A 24986-nucleotide genomic window follows, 5' to 3' on the forward strand; every position below is an offset into this window, starting at 1 on the left:
TTCATGATCATATGTCTCAGCTTGCTACTCTATATTCTTAGAGGTTATTTGTCATCACAGTTACAGCAATGGGATAAAGAAAATCACTGGCAACAAGCCTTAAAAGCAACTTCACCGTCAGACACTGAGAAAATGAACTCTGTCCTTCTTTTCTGTCTGTGTGTGTGAAGTGTGGTTGGAAAATGTATTGGTTTCAGTTATGGGAGGAGAAGTGAACAGGTTAAAGAGATGTGCTGTGGGAAATACTATATGTAAAGGTCCAGGTTAGGTGAAAAATTTCTTATTGCTTTGAGGATTAAACAATAGAGATACTAGCATTAACAAACACATGCACAATACTTCAAATACTTAGATACCTTAACAGTCGCAATGGCCTAGAAATCTAGCAGTAAGAATTAATGTTTCAGCCCAGATAACTACTTAGGTAAAAATATTCCTGGGTAAATAAATACTTATTCCTGTGTATGGAAATGAATTGTACATTCTAACCAGCTGAAAGGTGGTTAAGGCTAGAAAGCTAAAAGGTGGCAAGCTTAGTGGTTGTCATTCATCTTTAGATAAAGCAAAGATACAAGTTAATAAATAGTTTTGAAGTTATTTTTTTATTTATTATGGACCGTGATGTATATAGCCTTAACTTTAGGATTTTATTACTTTGTTTTGTTTTTACAGGTTAAATTGCAAGGCATTCTGGCAAAACTTGCATAAGATAGGTAATTAACAGCAAATAAAGACTTACAATTGGAAAGTTTCATTGTATTTTGGTGACCAGGTGTTGCTCTTTGTCTTGGTTCCATGTTTTCTTTTCTTGTCACTTAGGTTAGGACCTAATACACAGACTTCCACAAATGGCCGGAACATAGCTGTTGTTTGCCAATTTAGATTATTAATTGCTACAACTGTAAAGAAACAAAAGAAATAAAGTTAAATAAAATCCTATTAGAAGAGCTCCAATTAATTATCCAGTATGACCAATGAAAGGTGCCCTGAGAGCTTTCCCGTAGGATACCTACGCCTAGGTTCACGCTGGATGTTAGGAAAAGGTTCTTTACTGAGAGGGTGGCCGGGCGCTGGAACAGGCTCCCCATGGCAGTGGTTGCTGCAATGAGCCTGCTGGCATTCGAGAAGTGTTTGGACAATGCTCTCAGACATAAGGTCTGATTTTGGGATGGACCTGTGTGGAGCCTGTGTCCTTGTGGGTCACTCCCTTCCAACTCAGTATATTAAATGGTTCTACCTGGCAAGCCTAGGAGGATCTTTGCCTGTTCCGTGCCACGTAAAACCTCTGACTTCTTCCAGTTAGAGCAACAGCAAATATAAATGTATGTTTTATGAATACTTTATGTTAACAGCTGTTTTGTCTGCTACGTTCATTAGAATTAAAAAATTAACCTGTACTAATGTGAGTGGTACTGGATTTTCCTTTGGAATTCAAATTGTGCAGAACAAAAGCATTTTGTTTGTTAGAAATAGAACATTTTAAATCTTGGTGCAGTCATTTACCACTCACCTCTATTACAGCTTTTGGAAAATTAAATTATGTACAAGTAATTCAGAAGTGTGATTTGTCATGTTAGAATTTATAATTCCATAACTACATATAAAATTTTATATCTTGACTACACTGGGAAGCACAAGACAGTACTGACCTGCCTAACCTTAACTTTTGCTGATGTTGAGCAAGGAAGAAGTACAATCCTAATCACCTGAAGCATACTTACAGCTTTACAAGTACTGTAATACTTAACAGTTGTTATATATATTGTTGGTATGTTTTACCTAGGATTTAATGCTTGGACATTTTGGACTTTGTTGTAGTTTTCCTTTTAAAATTAGCTCTTTGGAACTTACCTTTTACAGTAACTTTATGCTCACCAGTTCCAGGATGTGTGGAAACATCCACCTGTATGGATATTTCACCCACTGAATTACTAGTGGTTTCACCTGAAATAACGATTAATAGGTTAACACACTTGGCTTCTCAATACATCAAGAGAAATAGAAAGTGAAAGGTGAGTGGTATTCTCTGTAAGAAACACTTAGAAATTGCTGACATACATTTCATATTCAGACGGGAATCAGTTATTGGTTTATAAGTGATTTTGCCAGAAAAGTACCTAGCAGTTGCAAGTGTTTATATGAAGTGCCTCAGTAAAACAAAAAAAAAGCTTTTCTTTAGAAACCTTCCATTCTGGTTGCCATCAGCTGTGTGTGCATCCTGAAATACAAAAAAATGGTGCTTTTATCAAGCTGCTTACATGCACACCCCAAAATCTTGGGAAGTTTTTTGTGTATTGCTATTGATGAATCCCTTGATGGGAGTAAGCTTGTGTTAAGTCTATGAACAAACTCCTAAAGTTCTGCACTGGCACAGAGGCTTAAAAAAAAAAAAAAAAAAGAAAAAATGAGGAAGGCTACAGGGATGGCAGAGGAGCCAGGAACTTAGTTTTGAAAGTTTCTGCTTCTGAGCACCCGTGATGTTTCTAAGCCAATTTGCACATAATGGTTCTCTAAAAGTAACTCTCAGTATGTATTCAAAGGTCCATTAATATGTCAGATTATAACACTACAATATAAACAAAACTGGATATGTTTGCTTGTTCTTTAATTGGGCGGCTGTGAATGTTAACTCTGTGACCTGTGCATTTACTTTCCATTCTAATCTCCATGAACCATATAGTAAGGCAAATTATTACCCCTGTATAACTGGCAATCATTTCTTTGGGTTCACAGAGGAAAGATTCTACCATCTTTCTATTTGCACATAAATTCCTTGTGCACTGGTTCCCCTTAATCTTTATGTGAGTAGAAGCAAATATTCCTTTAGAAGTTCTCTGGCAGCCTGTTCAGGAATTAAGGGAGGGGTACAATGAAATAGGGTGTCATGTGTAAATGTAGTGAGGAAAATGATCATAGTCACCGGTGTTTTGGTAAAAACACACAATCTAGTGTCTTAATCTGGTTATAGTTGCTATTCCTGGATTGCAGGGTACGTGTACAAATTTTACTGCTAGATGTATTCCAGTATCAATCAGATGGCTTGGACCTCTTACAGTGTGTAAATAGGCACTTTGTTACACATTAAGTTTCTAATGGCAAGAAGTTTAGTTTCAGTGGTAGCTGTTAAACTCCATGTTGTATTTGGATAATTCTGTAGAGAAAGCTGTACTGGACTGGGCCTCTGATTACATTGCTGAATCACTCTACATCTTGTTCAAAATAATTAACCTATACATTGTTCTTATGAACATGCCTCAAAAGACAGGAATTCCATGGGTTAGAAAACCTAAATAAAATCAGTAGAACTGCCATTTTTTTAGAAGAGTGATACAATGTATTTATCTGACTGTCCAGTAGAATTAGCCTTTGTTTAGGAAGTGGAAGGAGATTCTCATTTGTCTAGGTGATGTAGTTACAGATGATTTCTTTTTCTTTTCTCTTGCAACCACAGTATCTTTAGAAATTGTATCTGTGAGTAGCATAGTATAATATAGTTTTTTTTCCTGAATGAAACTTTGTTTCTCTATTAAAAAAAAATAATTATATATATATATTTGGAGTGCAAAGTGCTTTTGTAAAATTATTCTGTCCAGAAAAACAAGACGAATTCTTTTAAATGAAGTCATCATTTTCATTATACACAATGTGGTGTTTTTAATGAGTTTACATTTAAGCCAGCTTGCAGACTTGTGTGAAAACTGCCAACATCTTCCCTTATAGTTATTTGGATTCATTAACTTGAATTAAATGAAGAAAATATCTTTTTTTAAATCTAAAATTCAGAAGGCAGTATATCAATGCTGGTACTACAATAGCATATACATACATATATATTTATATATAGGTCATATTCGGCAGTTATCTGATGCTGTAAAGGAAATCAGAGAGAATAGAGACTAGAGCTTCTCAACCATTGTCTTGTATCATGTTGCGAAATGCCATGTTTTTATATAGTTACACACCGCACACAGTTCAACCTTAACAGGTTCCCTTTTTTGGTGTTGGACTTTTTTATGTATGAAACTTTTGATACCATATGTAGCCATCGTCAGCTGTAAAGTCTGAGTTAATCATACCGTACCTGTAAGACATTAATCTTTTGTTCTTCTGATTAAAAAGCTTTTGCTGCCAAGCTGGGCAGGAGAACAGAACCGTGAGTTTGCAACATACACTAAAGCTTGGGAACTTTGAATGGATAGGATTAACCAAACATACAAAGAGGAAGTGTGTGAAGTTATCAAACACTTTCCCACTCAATAATAATTTACTACTGGCTGCAGTGGAACGTGGGTCAGGCTCATCCTGAGTATCACTGAAAATATCAGCAAGTGTCAATTACTTGATTTAGCCTCTAGCTTAAAAACCAAAAAGCAAAACTCTATTTGGAGAAATCAGGAATGTTTTAGAAGAAAATGATTGCATTTCTATTATGGCTGAAATATAGCAGGATGTTAACCTGTAATAATGACTCCTTAGATGTTACTGAGACAAAACCTGTGAATTTGACAGAGGTCTTATTCTGTTTCTCAAACTCCTCTTTTTTTTTTCCTTTTTTTTTTTTTTTTAACTGCACAAAGTGTTTCCTTGCAAAGGTCTCCTAACTGATCTTTTTCTTTCCTTTTCTTAGCAGTCTATAATTCACAACAGCATTGTAAGCAATACTGCAAACACCTAGTGGGATTAGTCCTGTGTGTATAGTGCTGTTTGATATGGTTGTAAGGAAACCTGTGTAAAATGTTGTGCAGTTTTATACTGAAAACAGCTGATATTAAAATGACACTATTGCTGAGGAAAATTCCTTCAGCAGAACATCTTAGCTGGTAGAGACACCTTCTAGTGGAGTCTAGAATACAGGCTTTGTTTCCTTTAGTTTACCAGCACATCCATCTTGCATCTGGTTTTTCTCTTTCTCTCTCTCACTGACCTGCTGAACACACTAGAGGTACGATTCTAGAACATTCAGTATTTGCTTATATCAGCTTTTGTTGATGTTCAAGAGCTATACTTCATTCTAAAATCTCAGATCTATCTCTGCTGTTTTATTTTCTTTCTTGCTACCACTCCTTGTAAAGTCATGGTGTGAATTAGTGATCCTGAGTACGCTATGGAAAGGTCCTTTTCATCTACAAGCAAGTCAATTTAATGGACAAAAAATATCTAGCCCTGTACTGCAGAAGATTGCACTTTTCTTCCTTTAGTACTGTAACTTAACTCACTAGAAATTTAACAAATGTACAAATAATTGTTTGTTAGAAATCCTTATGTTTGCTTGCCTACTACTGCTCCAACTCTAAACTACGCTTTAGATTTTATTTGCTAGCTAATTTATGTGAAGCAAAAGACGACGTCCTCTCCCAGCTGGGTTTCTAAGTGATCACCTACATTTAGACTGTGGTCACTCTGTCACAAACAAAACTCTAAGAGAAAAAAAATACTTCCTCCGTCCTAAGATGGTTGCTCCTCAGTGGACCAAAAGTTCAAAGCATTCAGGATTTGATTTCTTCCTCATTTAGCACCTGGAATGTAATGAACGTGATAATCGTTATAGTCCTAATGATCTTGAGAGAAGAGAGCCATTTTGGAGTCAAATATTTCAAAGACAAAACAGTCACATTGGCTACAGTGAACAGTGATAGATTCCTGTAGAGAATGTTAATCTGACTGGAGAATACTAATCTGATTTACGCTCTACTGATCATAATTCTGTTTTGTGAATACAAACAGGTTGTTTGCATGCTCTGTCCCTCCACTGTACAAGACAATGGTAATCAGACATGTTGGGCTGTAAGAAGCATACCGGAGAGTTTTTGTGTGGCATCACAATCCACAGTAAATGCTGGCAGAGCAGTAACAGCAAGTACATTTAAAATCAAATTGCATATTTGAAATCCTTACTTTGACAACAGAGTGTCATAGGCTTATGGTAGAGGGAAGAGTTTAGGAAAAAAAAAAAAGTGTAAGAAAAGAATTTGAGACTTTAAATAGCGAGACTAGTACCTCTGGTGTGTACCATCCATACTGACCTGAAAGTTGGGGCATGGCAATTGAGATGTTTTCATAAATTCTTGAAAAATCAAAAAAAAAAAAAATATAGAGAGAATAGCTTGTTGTAGTAGTTACTAGGAGCATTGGTATGCAGCATGGACCTCTCAGTAAGATTGGCAAAACACATCTGAGACACTGAGCTAACATTCGGACTGTTCACAGGTCTTGACTCTGAATCTCCACCTGCCGTGCTTTGAGTATTCAAGATAGCAATTGGTGTACATAATTACTGGAAATAACACTGAAATAGCTATGCCCAAAGTCTGTACCATTTGCATAAAAATTATACTTAGTATTTGAGATATTCTAATATGAACATAAAAGTTTACATAATAATGGAAATTCCCATACACCAATATTGATAGAAGGTAAGTGCCATGTCTAAAAAGGTATTGTCTGACCTACCTGTTTACAAAGTTACTTTTTATCCGTTACTTTATTTAGAAAAATGCTGTCATCAATCTTGCCATCTCTTTATTTATAGTTCAATATGGCAAAATTTGGTAGCTATAAAAGCGAAACTGAGCCATGAAAACTGAGCTGTGAAAAACAATTTGGTGTAAAAAAAGTCAGACAACTAGATAATACTGAACGTAAAGAGAAAAACTGTCCCTGCACTCAGCCATGCAAGCCTTTTCTTTTAATTCTGTGCCTATGGTACAGACTTCAAAAGTAATAGTACAATTCTAGATTAACACATCATTTCATGATATGGAACATCAACTATCTTATGTTCTATCTTATGATAGCAATGTTTTGTTTTGAAACTGCTTCAAGCTTCAAGATCCTTTTGTATTCATTATATCTTGATGATGGTAGTTTCACGAAAAATTCTTAAATCTGGAATAGACTTTATTTGACTGTTTTTCACAACATAAAGATAAAAGACAGGAGCAAATTGTGTGTGTCTCAGAAATGGAGAGAGAGAGAGAGAAACTAAAGGCATGCTTGCAAAACAAGGATTCTTTTTGCACTTCAGAGTCATCAGGGTAGCAAAAGAGAAGAAATAATAGAATGCTTTCATGTTCTTCAACTAAGCACATATCTTTCTTGTTTCATCCATTAACAATTACAGTTTTCATTAACAACAGATCAAATTATTTTTTTCTTTTTATTTATTTACTCTTTTACTGTTAAACTCCAGAAGCATTAAATGCTAAAGTGTTTGTGGTCTGTGCAGTGTCAATTCTTGTTTAGCGGTGCTTACAGGGACAATTCTAACCCTATAGTCATATTGTAAAAGCAAAACTCATGTTTTTGCAGAACTTTCAGGAGAACAACATGCAGTTGATTCTTATGCCTTCTGTTGTCTCTATGAGCCTTTTTCCAAATCTAAATTGCATTGACAAAGGTCATAGGACTTATTAGGAGAAGGGTCACCTTTTTATTTAAAAAAGAAATCTCAGCAGTTAACAAGCTGGATTTCTGTCTTTTTCCTCTACCCAGTGTCCAGCTGATAGATCTGTTGAGCTTTAGGTATGTGATAACTTGTCAGAGTGTGTGTATAAGAGACAGTAGAGATACGAGACAAGGAGATACAGTCAAAACTGTGTCTTTTTCAAAATTCAGGCACAATTCAGTAGAAAGTGAGTCGGACTTTGTCACCAAAAACAGCAGCTGGATATCCAAAACCATAGATCTACATTCATGGTCTTTCCCAGCTCAGGTTCCAGAGAACTCTGAAATGTACTATACCCCCTTCCTAATATGAGAAGTTATGTATCTCCGTGGAGCAAATTGATTTATTTTCTGGATGCTTGAATCTAATAAATAATCTGCAGTGTCCGAAAGAGATCAGTGTCTACCATCAGGTGTTTGAAAACAAAATATTCTAGCTTTAAAGGCTTTTATACTATCTGCAGTTATTACAACATAACAATCTATCATTTGCTTTGCTAGGAATGCATTGAATGTCAGAATTTATTGAACATACAAGAATCTATTGTCAGAAGTCCTGTAATTGAATTTACTATATTTTTTTCTTCACAAAATTATAGTCCAGTTATCCATACATTCATGGCTCCTCACACTTACTGAAGGACTGAAATGACCCCCTAGGTTGAGAAGGTGAATGTCAATTAAGAATTTTACTTTATATAAAGGTAGTAGTTCATTAAATAGGAAAGGAATCTGACATTCACCAAACACCTATGCGACCTCAAATGCTAATGCATTTGGTATTGAAGTAATCAGCACATATAACATTTAAAAAATAATAATAATATGGTATTTGACTTTTTCTAAGAATTTCATAATTCTCTCATTTCTCAGATTCATATTACCATGTTGGTGTTTTGTTATTTCTCTTCTTCCAGTTGACATAATTGTATACTCAACTTTAGATTATTCACATTGTCCCTTTCTGCGCTACTCGAGCATTATGGCTCTCTCATTTCCCTAACTTGCCTCCCAAATGGAATTGATTGATTCTTACAGAGATTTTTTAGCCTTTCCCTTTACTTTATTTGATCAACGCTTTCTCTGTATGTCTACACTGCCTCCTTTTAGTGTCCAGGGTTTCTAGGGTATTTATATTTTTACAGTTCCGGGGTTAGATGATCTTTTAAAGACTTCCTGGAGCTTTTTGGCTTCCTGACATTTTCCTGCTCCCATCCAGGCACTCACAAAATTGTTCAAGTGGTGACTTTTTGCAGTGTTTTGGCCTCAAAGTAGTCAAAGATAATAAGCTAGGCTCTGAAACTGTCTTTATAGATGTATTAAAAGTTCCTAAATGTATGTCGATTTACATTATTATTATTATTATTATTATTATTATTTACTCTGGCTTTTAGGATTCAAGGCCTTCTATACTTCTCTGAGGATTAGAAATCTGGTTTAAAAGAAAAACAACTACCTGTAAGCTAGTTGTCATGCATGACATGATTTTAGTACCTGGGACAGAAAAGCTCACTAAGCGCTGTAAGCCAGGCAATAAGAACAGCTGAACTGGCAATGTTGCTAAGTGGTAACCCTATCCTGTCCCATTTGCTGGCTAGCCTGTTCAGCATAAATCTGACCACTTATTTAAACACCATATGAAGGTTTTCACATTATTTTCTGTACAAGACATAAGGATGAAAAAGTTGGACATATCTTCAAGCTTTCACAGAGCTCAGTGCTCCAGAAATCACATAAGTTATGAAATCAATATTTTATTTCAGACATTCAGATTTAGCATCTTCTCATTAATAATGCCAGTAAAGTACATCTATTTTCCTGGGGTTCTTCTGCTAATTTCTTAGAGAACTTAACTTCAATAGTCGCCCTGATATTTTATTTTTATAGGATCCTGAGGCTCTATAATTTCCTTCCCAGTTTTGCTGGTTTTACAAGAGGAATTATAGTTGTTCATTCTAATTAGGTAAATAGTTCTCATTCTACTTATAATCTTTTCTTGTTCTTGGAAGGTTCTTCCCTTTTCAGCTTTCACTTGTCTAGTGTGTGAACAAAGAAACCCGATTAAAAATTAGTTGCTGTGAAAGAATACCTTTTTCTGAAGACATTTAAACACATGGGTAGGGAATGTAGTATGAGCTTCATGTTGCTAGATGAGTATTGATTTTTCTGCTTAAGTGATACAAACTCTTTAAAGTCAGGCTAAAAAATATAATGCAGTCCTTCATGGTTTGCTATGTCATAGACCTTTAAAATAACACTAGCATTCTCTAAGGAAGTTTACAAAAACATAACTTACTGAAAACGCATTAAAAATATTTTTCTGGCTATTTCTGATGCGTAACTGTTTTAGATGCAAGAGTGGCATTTACTTTGGAGAAAGTACTGGTAATAAATGGGAGTGAATTCAGGACACCAATGTTTGAAGTGGTTTTATTTTTTTTTAAATGTAGTTTGCTAAAACTAAAACCATATTCATCCAAATGTAATTAGAGACGATGCTAATCAAATATAAACATTCACTACACCGGCTATAGTCAACAAAATTAATAATGATTTAAGACATTAGTTGCTAAACTAAACCACAGATATAAACCTGCTTCAGTAGTCTTAAAAGGTGGAGGTGTGACTTAATTCAACAAAAAGTTGGCTGCCAGGCTGAAATATTTTTTTTCTTTTTATTTAGGAACTAATTTTGAGAAGCATTGCCTGGACTGGTCTGAACTTCAAGTAACAGTAAGTCAAATATACCACAGATTAGAAAAGTTTGTCCAATAAACATGGATGTAGTTCTACTTCAGTGTTTTGAGTCTGTTCCTTCTCTTATGAAATACAGTAAAAGTTTGTCTTTTGGCTTTTATGATTTTGTCTAGATTGTGAAACTGTGTTTGAGTTTAGCTCAAGTTTAGTTAAAATTAGCTTGTCCTGCCTGAACTGTAATTTGACTTTTTTTTTAATGTAAAGTTGATGTAGGTTGACATATTCTATAAGTACGTCATATGCAAATACATGGTGTTTTGCAGAAACCTAGGAGCTTTCCTTGATGATACGCTCTGTTGGCTTGCTGGCTGCCGTGTAGCTGTTAGCAAGCCATGGTGTGTTGAACAGGGTTTTGTAGTTCAGGCTTGGCAGTTTACTGCAATATAACAACTGGTTAATGCTTAGCAAAAGTATAGTATGTACAGACAATTGTGTTTGTTTGGTGGCAAAAGATGAAAATGATCCATCTTTTGTAGTCTGAATTTATGCAGAAATGTTATCCTGCAGTCGAATGTAGAAGAAGCAAGGAGAAAAAAAAAACAAACAACTCAAATCACATTTACATTAAGAGCTAGTGGTGCCCAATCTAAAAGTGACAAGTTCCAGCAGACTAAAGTTCAAAGGAAATAGAACTAATCACTGATCTGAACATCAGGGGATGTGTTTGGTAATTGTATACTGACACTATAAGATTCGCACTTGGTTGTGTTTTAAATGCTCTTTGTGGACGTATCAATGACCATATAAAATGTACCACAGCAGTCACTCAGGCCTTGAAATGCACATTTCTTCACCAAACTGCTGTCAAGTTTTTCAATTTGGGTTGTATATCATCATCCCAATTACAGAGACTCTGAAAGCTACCTGCTCCAGGAAATGGCTTTTGGAAGCACTAACACCAGAAGAATGTGTTTGCAACAGGGTCTTTTATGGCACTGCTTAGTCACCTGGACAGCTTCTGGTTAATACTAAACGTGAGCTTCAGAGTTGTGTAACTGAATGTCTTTAGACAAAAAATGTCTTTTTACACACCTAATTCATGGTGTGTAAAATTGTAAAAGCGTTCCTAGAAAACAATACCAGTAATTTATTTGCAAAAGAGAATGCTGCCCTACTAGTTTTACATTTGTGGGTTGAGTTGAAGTAGCTCAAATGCTGAAATGCTGGCACGTTTTGCTCATTTTTCTGGAAATAAAAGTCTTTTTTTTTTTTTTTTAATACTAAGGGATAAACAGATAATTATCTCCCTCCTTACTATCATATTAATACAAATGTTAAAATCCATGATGATCAGAATCGCAACAGTATATAATTTCCAAACAATCTGAAAGTGTGTGGCAGATTTGGGATAGCAGTGGTGACGTAGTTCGAGAAGAGAAACTGCTCTCTCCTGTGCCAGGCAGAAATACAGATGCTCCATATGATAGTATTTGACAGAAATTGTCACTTTGCTAATCTTGATATCTGTACTGTGTAATACATGATTTTAATACAAAAAAAGTTTTTCTATTACCTTTCATTTCCATAGTGTGGTTACAGATTTGTTACCACAACATTGAATGAGGATTGAACTTATGGCATTCATCACTATAACCCTTTAAAATGGCAAATCATTATATGTTTAAAAAAAAAAAAGCTTGAAACATCATCAGTCATTCAAAAAGTATGTTCTTGTTTTGCTCAGCATTGTCATTTATGTATTCAAACACTTGTCTGTTTTAGAGTATGGTCTTGTGAGTCTGTAGCAGTGCTTTGGAAAGGAAAATCAATCAGATTAAGATTATAACAGTTAACTTTATTTGTCCTGACTATGAAAATTTGCTCTTAAAGCATACATCTGTACAGTCTCCTGATGTATTTGAAAAGAAGATGTTTAGCTTTCAAGTACTTAGGGATCTCAGTTTTTTGTGTGGTGCTTTCAATACAGTAAGTAGTTATTTTGAAAATCAGGAATGTCTTGATTAATATTGCCCATGGAAATGGCTTTGTTTCCAGGAAGCTCTTTAGGAATGTGTAGCCACAAAGAGTTGGTTCAATAGTCACCTCTGTTATTAAATGGTGCAAAATCATGTTCTTTGTTATTTTTGGTTATTGCTACTGAACTTAACCCTGCATGTATATGAATATAGGTAGTACCTTAACATAAAAATTTTACATAGATCTTATACTTTCTAGGAGAAAAGGTAACTCTTCCTTCTCGCACAGATCCAACAAATTTTTACCCATCAGTTTATTAGAGATGTGGCAGCTTCATCATGGAAAATGAAAAAAAAAACAAAAACAACTAAAAACCACTTTTGCCTGTGATTAAAGGTAAGCCTGATTTTTGTTTACTTCTAGTTTAGTGATATTTCATGGTGAATATTGAGTGGACACAACAAATGATCAGTGCATAAATTATTGGCTGGTGTCATATAGCACTTTGAAAATGATTTATTAGCACTTTGACACATTAAAATCTTACGTGAAAACATTAATGGATATTTAAGATGGTGACTTCTTTCAAAAAATTATGTTCAAAGGGCATTTGTGATATCCTAATATAATTATTTTGGGTTAGAGATATTATTTTCATTGCAACAGGTGTTGCCACGGAATGAGTTGTCATAATAATATGTTATAGATATGCATACACAAGCATGGTGCGTGTATATGTGCCTTATATTGTGTAGCCTTTCCTAGAGTGGGTACGTATATAACTGCTTTCTGCTAGTATGTTTATGAAGAAAAAAAGGTGCTCCCTTTTGTCTGGCATGCTTGCTGTTCAAGTTTTAGCTTTAGGTTAAGTTTAAACTCTTTAAAATAAAGAGACAAAAACCTGTAAGGAGAAAGGGGCCTGACTGTTTACCTGCTGGCCTTTTTGTTGTATTACAACTATACTCATTGTATGCGTGGAAGAAGCTTGTACAGCCCTGCAATTCCTTATTTATTTTTGCTATTATTTACCTAAATCACAATGCAGAGTTAGCCTTCCTTGCCCTTTTCTCAGTTGGTTTGATGTATTGATGCCTCTAAAAGAAATTCTGTATGTTCTGCGTTGTAACTGAATATAGTGACAAATGGCAGCTGCAGCAATTTGGCTTAGCTAGAGTTGCATCATTCCTTATTCTGAAAGCCAAAAGCGCAACACAACAACCCACATGCTAACCCTCTATTCCGTGTTTTTTTCCTAATACAGTGAGGTTTTCATGTGGGATGTTCTGCAATGACAACTTCTAAGTAATAAACACCTTGTATTACAAGTAGAGAATTAATAGTGTGAGAATATATGAACTAATAAGGAAAAAAGAACAGTAACCTATATTAGTAACACAACTGGAGAGCGTTAGTTTAGCTGAACTAATGGATACTGCACTATAGTTATTATTTAAAGATTGGAATGAATTTATTTCCTGACTGAGAGATTAGCTGAACTGTATAGAGATTTAGGTGGTTGTTTTTTCAGCCATCTTCCATGGCATCTTGGTGCTGTGAAGATGTCTGCAGGTTAAAATTCAAGTTACTTTTGCTTTGTAGTTGGTAGATGACCAGTAAGAGCATTTGTCCATAAGGGTCTTGTTTCTGTTGAAACAGAGCTTTAAGTGGACAGGGAAAAGCTGCTGAATGACTTGGGAATGGTGCTCCTAATGGCTGGTTCAGCAAGGACAAGAAAAATAGTTGGCTTTTGTATAGTGACATGACAGTAGAGTTCTTGTAATCAATTGTTCTCCAGCTGTCAAAGACTGGGCGGCAGATAGTAAAACGCTACAGCAAGAAATGCTTCAGGAAAGGATCACAGATTGTACTGCACATGTTACTGGATAATCTAATTAAAACACACCTCTTGCATCTTGCTTATCTTGCCATGTGTTCATAATATATAAAAGGTAGACTGATGGTATGCAAAAGAATAGAGGGTAGAATATTTCCTTGACCTCGGACATGAACACAAGTTATTACAGGAAAACTCAGTGTCCACAAGGTAATGAAGAATATTTTCACTTTTGCATTGTCATCATAGAACTTGTGTGTGAAAATTTTGATGAACCAGTTGTGCTTTTTATCTCTAGTATTTTAAGTTCACCTACAACTTAGGATTCTTTTCAGAATAATATGAAGAAATATATTTCAGAAAAATAATTAACGTTTACATTAAACAACTTTATGTCAATGCAACTTTTAAATAGTCACTTCACAACAAAAGAACTTACCAACAGTGTATAGAAACAGGTTATGCTGCCAGCAAAAATCCTGACAGACAAGCTTTGAAAACTGTTATGCATTTCTTATTGTGATACGTACAGGTGGTTCATGATTTTTTTTTTCTTTTCAGAATTAGAGGCATGGAGGTTAAATTACGGTAAAAATAAGCTTCTTAAGTTAAAAATTAGTAATGAATAAAAAGGGAAGATGATTTGCAGAGTAATGAAACTTATCTACAGTCATACATAGTATTATTCAATATACTGTTTTCTTTAAAGTGTTTCATTTCCCACTGCTTCCAGTTTAATTACCTCCAACTGTCTTTATTGATTATGGATTGGTTATATGCACAAATATGAGGGCAGATATAAATCTAATTATACTTCAGAGAAAGTTTCTGATTTGCCCAAAGGCTCATTTTAACTACATGCTAATGATATAGCTACAGTTGTGAGACTGGAGGTTATAATGGATGAGGTTTTTTTGTTCTTTTAAATGAAACATTAAACGATGATGAAAAGCTTTGAGTCACTTTTCCTTAACTTCCATTCCTGGTGGCTACACTTTTGATAATATTGGTGTGCAAATATAGGCATGCTAATGTGTGCACAGAAATGAACGCAGACCTCAGGCTGAAATCATGATGAAAAATCAGAAGATTCAAGTTTGTATTCAGAGATAATAAAGGACCTCTGCTTATGGCTACAACCTGGATAATTTTCTCTCCTGAAGTTACAATGAAATTGTGCATAAGAAAAAACAAAATGTACTAGTAATTGATAATTTTCAGCCTAAACCCATATTGTTAATCATTTCTGAGAGGGGGAAGAAAAGAATCTATTTTTTATATATTAGAGTTTTACAGCAATTTTCTCACTTCTAATATATGAATTATTAACAAAGATACTCAGTCTAATATGGAAGTTGCCCAGGAACTCATTCCTTATATTTAATCCTGGGGGCAAGCTGCAAAACAAGTGTTCCATGCTTTTTATAATGTTGAGTAATGTACTGTAACTTCAGAGGTAAAAGCAATTGATTTCCTGCTTAACTGTCCAATTAAAACTTTCCTGATTCTCATGAGTGGGAGCATGGTAATTATTTCTAGATCAAAAAATTGTATTTTTTCCTCAAAGATACTTAACGGCAGATAGGCCATTTTTTAAAAAAGCACATTGCATTCAAAAGAAATCTACTATAGTTTCCTATTATGCAAAAAATGTCAGTTTTTAGAATGAAGAAACTGTTCAGCTTGGAATGTAATGCACATGAGCTACATGAAAACAGTTTCTGCATGTGCTATAGAAGTATGAAAACACTGACCTATATCAATAAGAAAAATGGTAAGAAATAACTTCTTTTTGAAAAAAAAAAAAGGAATCTTTGCCTAAAAGAATAACTGTGAACATTTACCCTCTTACAGAAACCACGTCCTCTTCTGAAATACAAAAGTAATGAATTGTATAAATAAGTTATAGGAAGAGGACTTTGCATTTTAATTTTTTGGGTGCACTGCACCAAATTTCTAGAACAGGAAAAAATGGCTTTAGTGTTGGTGATCAAATTCTAAATATACCTCATATGGCATTCTTGCATGTGGTCTGCCTTGGTTTGCTTTTGGGAAAGTTCCAAAATTTTGAGATTTGATAAGCAGGCACAGAAAATGATGTGACATATTCAGTAGGATGATTTTAAGTCTGAATTCTGAAATGCACAAATTAAAAAAATAAACAGGGAGCATAATCGCTGTCATTTTAGCCTGCTGAAACCTCCTAATACTTTTGAAGCCACAGATGGCCTACTAGATGGAGAAGCAAAGGTTCTGTAATATAAAATCAGTGTACTACATTAAGACCATATTACTCACAATTTCTTGTTCTCAATCCCAAAAGGAAACCTTAAGGGATATGTCACGATTTTTGCAGTTATCTGTGGTTACTAATAAATAGCCACCATCTCTGAAAGTATCTAAAGCTTCCAAAATTTGTTATGATTTTTTTCTGTTTCTGCAATTATAAAATGCTTTTTGGTATATGACCTATGCAACTCTGTTAGTGTGTGGAGTACTTCTGTAAATATTCCTGATGCTAAGTAGTCATATAGAGCTATGGGATCTATTGTTCATGTGAAGTGATAGTCTGTTAAATGTACTGACCTCAGATAAGCTCCACCTATTGACAACAGTGATTGATATGGGATAACATCACATGGGCAGATTTGTGACAGTAAACTCCAAAATACCACAGTGTTTAGAGACTGTGATTGGCAACCAGTCATTTAAAACACTTAAAATATAATTTGGTACATGTTATAGATGACTTACTTTGAGACGTTTGAGTGTCTATAAATTTCTTTATCAAGGCATCAGTAGTTTGTGTGTAAAGACTAAGAGCGTATCTTAGGGACCGTAGGTCTGGGCTCTTTTCCAGGAAGTTCTTTTTCAGCCCACTTCCTCCAGCATGGAAGTATTGCTAAAAAGATAACCAAATGTGGTCATTGAGAATGGCAAAATATCTAACAGAGGCCCCAGTTACTGACAGATAATTTTAAATAAAATTCTTACACAAACTTTTTAAAAAATAACCTTGACAGTGTGGTTAGATTTGTGATTGTATCTTTTGAGATAACTGTCATCAGCTCTCCTACAGAGCATCTTTCCAAAGGTGAAAATTTAAGATTTATGAGGGTAAAAATTATATTAAATTTTAATTTTGATCTTCATGATCTCAAGTATTTTGATCTAAAAATGAATGTATGTACAAATACACACACACATATTATATATATGCAAGGTTCTTTTAGGTCATGGGAATTGCTCTGTTTAAAAAAATCTCTAAAACCAAGGCATGGTTTATCGTACAAGTAAAGAAAATATTCTTTCTGAAGGAAGGTTGCAGTTAGAATTTTAAAAGAGAGGATCCTAGAACATGAAGTTTTGGATTATCATTGCCTTGTAACTGTCTGTACCTGAAATTGTTTCTGCTTTGGGAAATGATTATAAATTCCATGGTAATTTCCATGGTGGTTATCTTGTTTAATCGCAATTTTGACCACATTTCTGTGTTGAGGGTGACTGTATATTACGGGGAGAAATGTACCTATAGGAGGAAAACAAAGGATTTTATGTAATCATGCTGAAGCTGTCTGAGTTTGTCAGTGCTGAACAGGACTGGAGCCTGATTCCTAGTTCTCAGTGATGATCCATGGGAATCTTATGGTTTTCTTCTAAATAATAATAATAATAAAAATGTGATGTAAGGGCTATACAACATTTGTTCTGCTGATAAACAACATATATTCTACTGAAAAGTTTTATGTTGTTTTAATCACATGTAAGCAGTGTCAATTTAAGAGGTTCTGAGTAAATCACCTTTATTTTTTCATCATTGCATACTTATGTGAAATTTATATCTTTCCAAGTGCATTATTTCATATTGTACTTTCCAAGGACATCTCTATTTTCTGAATGGTTAAAAAATGTACTCATGCTTTCATGGAGGATTTTAATCAACTTATAAGCAGGTGTTAAAATCTATTAATGATATTTCCTGTTATTGTGGCAATTACTGAGATATATTTTAGTTGTCTCCCAATAAAATCTTATCTACAGCAGCAGCTGGAAAGGACTAAAAGCTCCACAAAAGCTGACAAACATTTAAAAAAAAATCAAGGAAACCTAACTCTAATCTTGTGTCTTATTTTTTTTGCTGTTGCCTATAAATGTTAAGTTTTGCATGTAAACAAAAATAACGTGACCCTATCATTATTGTATCTCAATTTGAGATAACTGAGGCCAGAACACCATTTTCCCTTAGAATAAAATCTGTTTGCTAAGGTTCTTTTTATAACATACAAAGAAGGATAATATGGATAAGATGAAAGATCATCCCTTCATTTTACACTCTCCCAAGCATTGATACAAAAATCATAAATTATTTTTAAGTTGCTCATTGAATTAACTTTTGGTACTAAAAATTTGACTAATAAGCAAAACCAGAAAAGAATGCAAGCACAGAGATGTTCCTCCCTTCTAATCCCTTCCGTACAATAAGTTATTTTCAACAGACACCATACGTCATTTTTACCATTCTTGTATTATTATTTAGGCAGACTTTTTTGACTTTCAAGCTATACTTACTTACTTAACATTACCCAGAAAGTGTATGTTTTAATCATTAAACTTACAAACTGGATTCCTAAAGCAACATGGTAGTCTTTTTTTCTTGAGTTAATTCTCAAAGCTTATCTTTTGTTCTCTTTGTAATAGTGTAAGACCAATTTCTGCATGATTATGGCTATTTGTTTACTATTTTGGAAAAAAAAGATTTTGCCATATCACGCAACATAGTACAGGGAGCATGTTATAATGCCAAGACTTAACAATTCGAAAATATTTTCTCCAGAGTGCATTGTTTCGCTCAGTTTATGAACATAGCTCACAGAGGAATACTGAATAGTGAATTTTCCTTGTTTCTAATCTTTCTCCTCTAAATCTAGGCTTCAGTTTAGTAAAATGATTAATATCTATAACTCCTGATTACTCTTAAGAGTTTAAGTGCTGGAAATCCAATCAAGGTTAGAATCCTTTGATCGAAAACAGTTATATTCACATGTTAGACTAAAGAGTCTACAGAGTTTAGTTTGGGAGAACACAATCGTCCTTCACAATTTTGTTGTTTCTGGTTCCACAATAGCAGTAATTCCCAAATGTTATGGGTAAGAAGTTAAACCAATGGCAACTGGGAGCCCTGTTTGATAATTCTTTCTTGTTTTTTGAGATGCTATTTTGTTGCACTAGACCTCATCATGAATGTTGTCATCTTTGCATCTTCAATTTAATACTGAAGTAGCTGCCTCCTTTCCTTACTTATGTGACAATCCAATTATTTAGGAAAAACAGTAAATCAGATGGTGAATTCTAAACTATGAAAAGTTGACAAATTCAACTGAACATTGAAGTTAAAATAATGCCCAGTAATTCATGGTAGAAAAGGCCTTGTTTTCCGGTGTGCTATAAACAATGTCATATATATTTGCAGGAGAGTGCAGCTAGGAACAACTGCAGTTTTCAGGCTCTGCTCCTTCCTTGTGGGAGAAAGAGGCTAAATAAGGGTTTGGCCTGATTACTTCAGCCGCACTAACTCTAAACTGTAAAGGAACACAAGAATCAGATTTTGGCCACCCATTACTTTAATGCTGTACATGTTCTGTCTGCAAGTGGTTGAACAATTTTTCTAGTTTATGCTATTATTATTGCTTTCAATTCACTACAAAGCTAGGATCAAATGTTTCTTGTCATATTCAAGGGATCTTTATGATTCTAAGGGACCACTCTATATAAGAATCTGCTGTTTTATGTAATTATATACTTGGTCATTCCAACACAGAACAGAAAAAAATGTAAAGCCATACCTTAATAGTAGCTAGTGCTACTTCCATTATTGCACACTGCCTCAGGCTCAGACTTCTAGCATCCTCTCGAATCACGTGGTCCTGCAAGGCAAGTTAAGAAGGCAGTCGATTATGAAAGAGAGTCAGTGTTGAGGCCTGTCTATTCTTGGAAGAGTTTGCTCCCCAAACTCCTGTGTTTAATAGGGATTAATTTAATCTCAGAATTCTTACTTATTATAACCTAAAGCAATTGTGTTGTTTCTTGAAAACAGGTTGTGGGGAAAAAGAACCAACATTTAATACTCAGCATCTGCATCACTATTTCTTTCTTTTACAGACAAATTTTATGTTCAAATAATTATATTGGATGATACTAAAATAATTTGTTTTATTAATGAACCTTAAAGTTTAACTGATGTTTGTTAATGCAGCATGTTTAAAAAAAATTTTCACATTTTAACGTAAGTCAAATAGCCATAAACTGACTATATACCTGTGAACTTTGTCTACTATAAGCATCCTGTTACTGACTTAAGCAACATTTTAATGCTGCTAGCAAACTGAGTATTTATAGAAGCACAAATTTGTCTATTTCTGCTCAATTCTGAAATGATAATGTCAAAACTGATTGCCAAACAACTGACATTAGTATCAAATGTCTTAGCTCTCCGTGAAGTTATATTATGGACTTCAGTAATGCAGTGCTGATGAGTACACTGCAGAGGTTTCAGTAACTATTTTCAGTAATACACAGAACAAATTTACCAGTACTCCCATCCCAGCATTTTTTCAGAACTGGTTCCAGAACAGCACACACATATCTCGTAATTTATTTTTTATGATATTTAATACTTACTTATAGGACTAGTTGTGCAACACAGGAATAACTTCTTGACTGAGCTATTGATCACTTTATCATATAAGCATACTGTCTTTTATTTTTTGTTTGGATGAGACCGTAAAATCATTACTCACCTGTGAATAGCTACTGCCACATTCAAGCTTATTATAGTAAATAAGGACGAGTCATGAAGTCCGGCCTCACAGTCACTGATATTTCATCTGTTTTTTTGTTAGAGCAAGCCATTCACAGATTCATTAGACTACATCATTAGACTACATTACCTTGAGTTTTGACAGTTGTCCAAGATCTTTGGCTGCACTGAATATCATTTGAGGCCCCTGTAATCAAATCGAAACTTCAGGAAACAGACTCAATACAGTGTAGTTACATTCTGTGTCAACATGATCTTAGTTCCTGCTAAGACATTAGCCAAAATCACTGTTCTGCAAAGCTAAGTGAACTTTTAAATTACACAAGATACATATTTTAATTCACTTGATAGGGTGAAGTAGCTGAATGCCTAAAGAATGCTTCCTTCCAGTTTCCTGTATGTGATATTGCCTATTCTGATGGTAGTGGTTTCTTGTGCTTCTAATTTTATGTCGAATATTTTTAAGCTAAGGCTTGGATTGTTGTTGTACAATAAGTCGAAGAGATACTTGTCCATAATCAAGGCTCTCAGGTGCTATGCTAATGTAAATAATCACAGTGGGAAGTGAACAGCCCTGAAGAACCTGCAAAAGCTTAACTCAGTGTCTATGGTGAAATCATCAGTTGTGTTAACACACAGGATAATGGTCTAGTGTTAAGCCAAAGCTATTTTTTTTAAAGGTACTGAAGTGTTGTGAATTTAAACCCATATTTTATGGTCACCAAATCCTCTATAATCATTCTTGACAACCAGTTAAAAAGAGCAGAAAAAAATAAATAAATCCCTTACCTCTGAACCATACTGTTCTATGATTCAAAGCATAACAACTGATCCTGCATAAAGCAAATAAATGTTCCTAACTCCTGATGGGAAATGCAGTTGCCATATGTAAGCACTACTTAGGCAGTTGCAGATAAATTTTGCACCAAAATGCTGAAAAAGCAAATGAAAAACCTTACACATGTAAAATTGACACAACTACTAAAAGAGAGCCTGTTTCTATTTATGCATAGTAAACAACAGCAATATAATAAATATGAATAAATTCAGTGAATGGAGTCCTTGCTATGGTGATAGGATTAGCTCTACTCTAGAATTACTAAAAGCTCATATTATTTCATTACTACCTTAGCACCATTTCAACGTGTTCTATTTCCCCTTTTCCCTCCAGCAACTTCCTTCAATACATCTTTAATATGTTATATGCCTTTAACTTATGGATCCTTACAAATATGTTTTTAATCAGCTTTATTGATAACATAGGATGTATACAGTAAAGTTCCCAAAGGCATGCTACGGTAACATAATGATTAGCTTGTCACAAAGATGGTGAATTCATTCTATTCAGGATTGGAAATGAGAAGAATTAACATTTACATTATCCCAGACTAGAAAAGAAGGGGGTGGGGGAGAGGGGGTGGTGCTCCAGGCCATTTTTTTCCATCCTTCTATCCTTAGATAGAAACAGATTTTACCAGTCCCCTCAGCACTGTCCCCACTCTAGGTTCATGTCAAGCCATCACCCACAGCAGTCTTGGGTGTAGCAGCACTACTTTCCTTGTTAACATATAGTCTCTTTCCCTCTTGTCTGTAAATACAGTTCTCCCCAAAGAGAACCTCCTATCAAGTCTCCTGTTAAAAAAAATAAAAAAAAATTGTAGTGCTAAAAATTGGCTTCAGTTTCCTGCTCTTAAGGGCAGGCAGGGCTGGAGAATGGGATGGAAGGTTCCTCGCTTTTTGGGAGCTGTAACAATGTCAGTGATTGAATTCCTAGGAGGGGCCAGGAACACTCTTGTTACTTTGCATTACAAAATCACAAGAAATCATACTTAGAAGCCCTTATACAAAAGCATGGTGCAGAGTCAGTGATTCTGCTTCTTTTATCCTACACTCATAAAAAAAAACATCCATCAAAACTGCTCCAGGGTGGGGCAGGCAGTATCACGAAGTAGGCTCTTCCTCACTAACTACTGAAAAGCAACCTAAATCCTTTCAAACACTGGAGCACAATACAATGCATACTTCAATGCATTATTCTGACTGAGCTACAGAAAAGGTTAGTATCAGAACCCTTAATCAGATACCTGCTTAAGCACGATATTTATTAGAATCCTTTATAATATGTGTGACCTGCAGCTGTTACACTTACGGTTTGGTCCGTCAGTGGTGGAAGCACAATTTGTTTTTCTATTTTGTTCAAGACTAACTTCCAAAGCTCTTTTAAAACCCGTTTCAGCACTGTCTTCTCACAGATTTTTGCAGAAAGGCTTAAACTGGAATAAAACCAAACACAAAAAGGTCTCCAAAAATAGCATTAGGACTTCAGAGGTACTCTGTCAGTATATATTCAGATTAATGGACACAGTGGTTTAGCTTTCTCTACCAATACTGATTTCTCAATAGATTAATTATTACACATATTTCTTTTTTTAGCAGATTAGAAAAAACATGTAAAACCCCACTATTTCTTTTATTGCTTAATATATTCCTAACATGTATTTACTGAAAATGCTAAATATTAATAAATATAATAAAATGTTACTATATGTTTATAATTCTATTATCCACAGTTAAATTGTGTAAGAAAGGTGATAGTCCCTAACAGTGTCTTTTTTTTTTTTTAATTTCACATCTTTATTTTCTGCCCGTGGGTTAGGCATCTGCTAAAATTTCATTTAACATTCCAATGGTAAGGAACATTTTCTATTCAGAAAGTAATTTAAAAACCATATTTTTTTTTGTTTCCAGTATGGCATTGTTGTATTAAATCTCAAAGAAGTTATGAAGGTGGCTTAAACAATGGTAATTTGGAATTGAACCTGACAGGCAAAAGTCAGCACGCGCATTTTTAAAATATGACCTTAGGATAGCACATGTAAGTGTATAAGTATTTTTTGGCTTTTCTTAAAAAAAAAACTTGTGCTAGGAATAAACATCTTAACAATAATTACAATTGAAATCCACACATAATCCTCTAGTAAATTAGCACACAGGACTAGGTAGATAGCTAGCAATAAAAGGCTGACATAGATACAGCAGCCAAAAATTTTTTGCCAGTTTAGGAAGATGGGTGCTGCACTTGACAGTATTACACAGTCAGCTCTTACCATAAGTACTTTAAATAAGTGCTTGCCCATTGCCAGCTGGCACTGAAATTCTTGTAACTGCCAAAGCCCTCAAAAAATGAAGCCTAGTAAAATTAAACTGCAAAAGACAAAGCAAAATCCCTTCCAGTTCCCTCCCCCGCCCCTTATGCTCCACGTTTCCTGTAGACTTTGGCTATGCATATATATATATAGTTGGGAGCTATGTTTCTAGTCATGTTTCTAAGACAGCAGTCTTAGACGCATCAGCCCCATGTTTAGAAACACTAAGCAAGCATATGGAGGAATGACCTGGAGAGTGAAAAGTCAATTATAAATGTATCCTTTAAATCAATTTTTGACTTGGGTATTACTAGTCAGCCCAGAGAACTATTTTGGACCTCCAATCACTGACTTCTGCATAGTGTCTTAACTGATCATAGATGCACGGCAGTTTTTCAAAAGCATAGAAACAAACTTTCATTGTGTTTTTGATGTCATGGAAGTGCATGTAAATAAGCAGGGTGTCACTGGGTGCCAGCCTAGACCAAATGCCAAACAATTTCAGCATACAGAATTACTATATTTTGTTCAGTACAATTTTCTTTATACAACAGCTCCTGGTGCACAGGCCTTACACTAGCTCCTAATACCTCAAAACATGACAAAAAAAAGACACTAGAAAGGCAAATATGCTGCCTATACAAATATTGCTTAGTGTAAATAAACGTGGTATGTATAATATTCTGAACGCCTAAGACTACTACAAATATTAAAAATACTGCAAAATGTTTCTAGTCTGGGTAAGACCAAGTCCACATCCTTGACTGTAGCATCAAATTCCTAATGTGCCACACTCATTAATCTGCCATACTTACGTTTTATCCAGGAAATCCATGAGCGGCCGAAGCACAATCTCTGCATCAATGGCTGCACTGTTCTTATTGGCCACTGTGTTCCCATTTCCTCTCATTTGACTGAGTTCAGAGCTCATTTGTCTTACACAATCTTCAATAATAAATTGGAAACTGTAGGATAGAGGGAAAAACAAGAATGAAAGAATTATGGGGTAGAAGACAGTATTCATCATTCTGCATGAGATTTGTCTAAAGAACTGAATTTTCTCTGCAGTGTT

At 34.8% G+C, this 24986-nt stretch overlaps 1 protein-coding gene and 1 long non-coding RNA gene across 6 annotated transcripts in view; one reads left to right on the forward strand and one right to left on the reverse strand.

Moving 5' to 3' along the window:
• Positions 1-24986, forward strand: part of LOC106033679 (uncharacterized) — a 103545-nt gene that overhangs the window by 36346 nt on the left and 42213 nt on the right. For 4 of the 5 annotated variants that reach the window (XR_010834285.1, XR_001205476.3, XR_007161902.2 and 1 more), the window contains 2 exons: positions 10127-10176; positions 12406-12513. This is a non-coding gene — a long non-coding RNA (uncharacterized lncRNA). Of the gene's footprint in view, positions 1-10126; positions 10177-12375; positions 12514-24986 lie in introns of all 5 variants that reach the window. The other variant, XR_010834287.1, reaches the window with a different exon arrangement.
• Positions 1-24986, reverse strand: part of UNC13C (unc-13 homolog C) — a 161110-nt gene that overhangs the window by 3371 nt on the left and 132753 nt on the right. The window contains exons 25-31 of the mRNA XM_013177313.3: positions 24730-24879; positions 22918-23041; positions 20899-20955; positions 19795-19875; positions 16706-16853; positions 1852-1944; positions 740-899 (exon numbers count right to left, since the gene is read on the reverse strand). Of these exons, the coding sequence (XP_013032767.3) occupies positions 740-899; positions 1852-1944; positions 16706-16853; positions 19795-19875; positions 20899-20955; positions 22918-23041; positions 24730-24879 (813 nt within the window). The remainder of the gene's footprint in view (positions 1-739; positions 900-1851; positions 1945-16705; positions 16854-19794; positions 19876-20898; positions 20956-22917; positions 23042-24729; positions 24880-24986) is intronic.

Source organism: Anser cygnoides, chromosome 11 (assembly GCF_040182565.1).
Source record: "Anser cygnoides isolate HZ-2024a breed goose chromosome 11, Taihu_goose_T2T_genome, whole genome shotgun sequence".
In the NCBI taxonomy this organism is placed as follows: Eukaryota; Metazoa; Chordata; class Aves; order Anseriformes; family Anatidae; genus Anser; species Anser cygnoides.